This window comes from Diuraphis noxia, unplaced genomic scaffold (assembly GCF_037042655.1).
Source record: "Diuraphis noxia isolate RWA-SAM2 unplaced genomic scaffold, SU_Dnox_SAM2 contig0001, whole genome shotgun sequence".
Taxonomy (NCBI): Eukaryota; Metazoa; Arthropoda; class Insecta; order Hemiptera; family Aphididae; genus Diuraphis; species Diuraphis noxia.
The window spans coordinates 19825742-19829392 of record NW_028301711.1 but is presented as its reverse complement, the minus strand read 5'-3'; the positions used below and the strand labels follow the sequence as shown (position 1 = coordinate 19829392).

Sequence of the window (3651 nt, the reverse complement as noted above, 5' to 3'; positions counted from 1 at the left end):
TTTACCTCAGGCGATTTTTACCCCCCCGGTAAAATGTATAGGGGGTATAATTCGCCGGTGACACCGGCTTGGTAAATATCGGGGCCGTGTGCAAAATGTTTTCGCGGGGCCTATTTTTTAGTGGTTGTTAGCCAGTATTTGTTTCTTTCGGTTAGGGCCATCAGAAATAGTTCAGTTTTAAGCCTACTAATAAATTTGAATCATATATGGACCCATATGACCATATTGTTCAAGATAAGATATAAGTGTGATAATTGCCTCTGCAATTAAAATGTTATTTAGTGATAGGTATATGAATAAAATATAATTCTGTAGCTCATAATTTATTATTTACATTACAAATGTTAATTTAATTTTTACATTGAACCGAGATTAGTACGTTACAGTTAAAGTTAGTAACTAAATATTTTATTAATACAAAATAAATGATTCATATATAATATGGAAAATTATATATTTAATTCTTAATACTTCAATCCTCTTGCTCTTTTTGCGGCAAACTCTAAAATTACATCATTATAATCCATGCTTTTGGCAATGTCATGTTCAATTGATAATATCGATAATGAAGTGAATCTTTCTTGGCTGATTGTCGATCTTAGGTAGTTTTTTATAATTTTTAATTTAGAAAACGACCTTTCTGCTGTAGCAGTGGTTACTGGTGAAGTCAATATTATTTGAAGTACTATTATAGAATTGGGATAAATTTCTGAAAGGTTATTATCAAATATAAATTGCAAAGCTTCAAGTATAGAGTAATTTTGTGGTAATATATTACGAAACATCATTAACTCTTCATATAAATCAATTCCATCAATATCACCTTCCAATTTTATATGTAAATCCTTACAGTTTTTAAGCAATTCTTCTTGCTTCATATCTTTTAATTTATTTAATGTGTATACAAATCCGAATATATTTTCATGTTCTTCATATGTGGTAAATCTTTTTTGGAATGAAATAATAGCTGTATCGACTATTTTAAAAAAAATAGTTAACATGAAAATCGTCTTGTGCATTAATTATTGGGTCATCGGATCCTTCGTAACTAAATTGTCTTTTTTTTCTACGTATTCGTTTTTCTTCAAATTTATGATCTAGAACCAGATCATTTGCAAGTTCTTTTGCGGTAATAATAGATGAAATAAATCCTGTTTTTCTAAAGTCTTTAAAATATTTTAACAGTTCATTTAAATGAGAAGTTGCCATACTTATACACATTTTAGAATCTTGTAAAATTTTGCTAACTATGTTTACATGGTTTAACAAGTCATACCAAATGATTAAACTAACCAAAAATTCAAATGACATAAATTCATCTTCAATTCCTATAATTTCAGATTTAATCTTGGGATCTAGTGTTTTACGGCGTAGTTCTTTCAAAGCCGTATGAAACTCAGTTACTTGATACCTAATAGATTTAACACTTTCTAAGCGACATTCCCAACTTGTATCGGATAACGGTTTTGGTGTTAGTTTTTTTACATATTTTTTTAATAAATCCAAGCGAGCAGTTTAACCAGCAAAAATGTTATATACCTTTTGTAGAGTTCCAAAAAAATGAAATTGCAAAAACTGACGATTTAGCGATGTCTCCGAGTACTAAGTTTAAATTATGACTGCCACACGGTGTAAAAAATGCTTTAGGATTTTGTCTCAGTATATGAGCTTGTACTCCGTTGTATATTCCTTTCATATTTGCACCATTGTCGTACCCTTGGCCCCTACAGTCTAAGATACTTATTCCTTCGAAATTTAACAACTGTTTTATTTTATCAGATAAACCTTGTCCTGTAGTATCATCAACAATTTCAAAACAAATAAATCGTTCTTCTATTTCGATAATCGCAGCTTCTGTGTTAACAAAACGTATAACTACCGATAACTGCTCTTGGTGGCTAACGTTAGGAGTACAATCGAGTAAGATTGAATAGTATTTTGCTTTTTTTATTTTACTTATAATTTGAAATTTAACTTTTTCAGCCATTTTTGTTATTAATTCATCTTGTATGGTATGTGATAAGTACGTATGTTTTCTTTTAGTCCCTTCGACTGCGGGAGCACTCCTTGAAATATGGTCCTTAAGTATGGGATCAAACTTAGCAATTAATTCTATAAGCCTTAAAAAATTACCGTTATGTGGCTCGTATAATTTATCATTTATACCTCTAAAAGCCATGTTACCCTCAGCTAAGTATAATATCGTTTCTAAGATACTCAACGTATCGTAAATATTCTTCCAACGAACAGTTTCATTCTCGACAAATGATTCGTATTTATCATCTATAGTATTATTGAGTTTGTAATTTTTTTCTGTTTCGAGCCAAGTATTCATAGCCAACCGATGATTAGATGACCTTTCGTGTGCTGATAACCGTTCACTTAAATGAGTCCAATCGTTGAAACCTTTGGTACTTAAGGATGACGAATCAATGCTAGTTTTATATAACTTACATGCAAAGCAGAATGTTTTATTCGATGTTTTTGAGTAAACTAACCATCTTCTTACTTTTTCAACACCATTTGCTAATTTTCTGTTATAATATTTATCAGAAAATCTTCTGTTCCCTTTCTCTTCGTCCTTAGGAAAATCAAAATTGCGAATTTGTACAGGTCCTCTTTTAACTAAATGTGTGCGAAGCTTATCTGTTATCTTTTCTGGCCATGTTCCAGGATCCTCACCCGCATGTGTTGTCTCCGTCTTACAAGTCCGTAACATTGCAAAAACTGTTTCGCTCGGGAAAGAACCGAGAACACTACAGTTATAACTAAGAAACGAAATTTTCAACACATAATAAGGAGAAAATTTACTGTGCAACGTTGTTTTCAATTTTTCGATATCACAAATAGAAAAAAAGTTCTTATTGTTTCAAAATTCATTATTTTTGCGTTTTTCAAAATCGAATAACTTTTTTTTCAGTTCTAATAACAAAAAAATAAAAACAACGTTGCACAGTCGAAATTCCCTTTTATCTGTGGTGAGAATTTCGTTTCTTAGTTATGACTGTAGCCTTTTCGGTTCTTTCCCGCGCAAAACAGTTTTTGCAATGTTACGTACTTGTAAGACGGAGACAACACACGCGGGTGTAGCGTCCTCTTAAGTGTATTTGAGTTCTCACTTTCACTATCGTCATTGATCACAGTATTTTTTTCTAAAACTATACTTTCAATCGTGTCGTTGAAGGTTGGCTTTTCGTGCTCTACATCAATGGACTCATTTTGAATTTCTGTCATTCTTCCATCCTCAACATTTTCAAAATTTCTTTCTAATACTTCTTGGCAACAACTTTTATTCTCAGAACTTGCACTAATTAGTATTCCAGTGTTTTCTATTTTTAAAAATTTGTTCATTGCATTTCGTTGATTCTCTAAATACTCATCTTTTTTAATTTCCTTTTTGCTTTTTCACTGCCACTTAAATATTTTCTAAATCGATCGCGATCTCTGCTAGCCATTTTATATAATCTATGTCGAAATAAAAAATAATTATGTTAAATTACCAATTAATTACCAGGTTGTGTCACAATCTAAACGTTTTAACTATTAATATATTTATAGGTACTTTATACAAAAATTACCTATTTGCAAGGCTGGGCAAGTTAACTATTTTTTTTTAACTCGTTAAGTAAGGTAATTTGGAAAAATATAAGT

At 30.8% G+C, this 3651-nt stretch overlaps 1 protein-coding gene across 1 annotated transcript; it reads right to left on the bottom strand.

Annotated features, from left to right (window-relative positions):
* Positions 1–464: 464 nt before the first annotated feature.
* On the bottom strand, positions 465–3351 carry LOC149060255 (zinc finger MYM-type protein 1-like). The gene is made up of 6 exons (XM_089228525.1): positions 3120–3351; positions 2499–2625; positions 2134–2435; positions 1540–1854; positions 1071–1430; positions 465–976 (listed from the first exon to the last, which is right to left on the bottom strand). Exons 1-6 carry the CDS (start codon positions 3349–3351, stop codon positions 465–467), a joined length of 1848 nt encoding a protein of 615 aa, XP_089084651.1.
* Between the last annotated feature and the right edge of the window lie 300 nt (positions 3352–3651).

Coding starts and splice junctions, on each gene's coding strand:
- LOC149060255 (XM_089228525.1), bottom strand. CDS start 3,351: ATGAACAAATTTTTAAAAATAGAAAACACTGGAATACTAATTAGTGCA. Junction 2,436..2,498: donor GTTGAAAAAGTAAGAAGATG/GTTAGTTTACTC, acceptor ATATAAAACTAG/CATTGATTCGTCATCCTTAA. Junction 1,431..1,539: donor TTTTTGGAACTCTACAAAAG/GTATATAACATT, acceptor AATGTCGCTTAG/AAAGTGTTAAATCTATTAGG.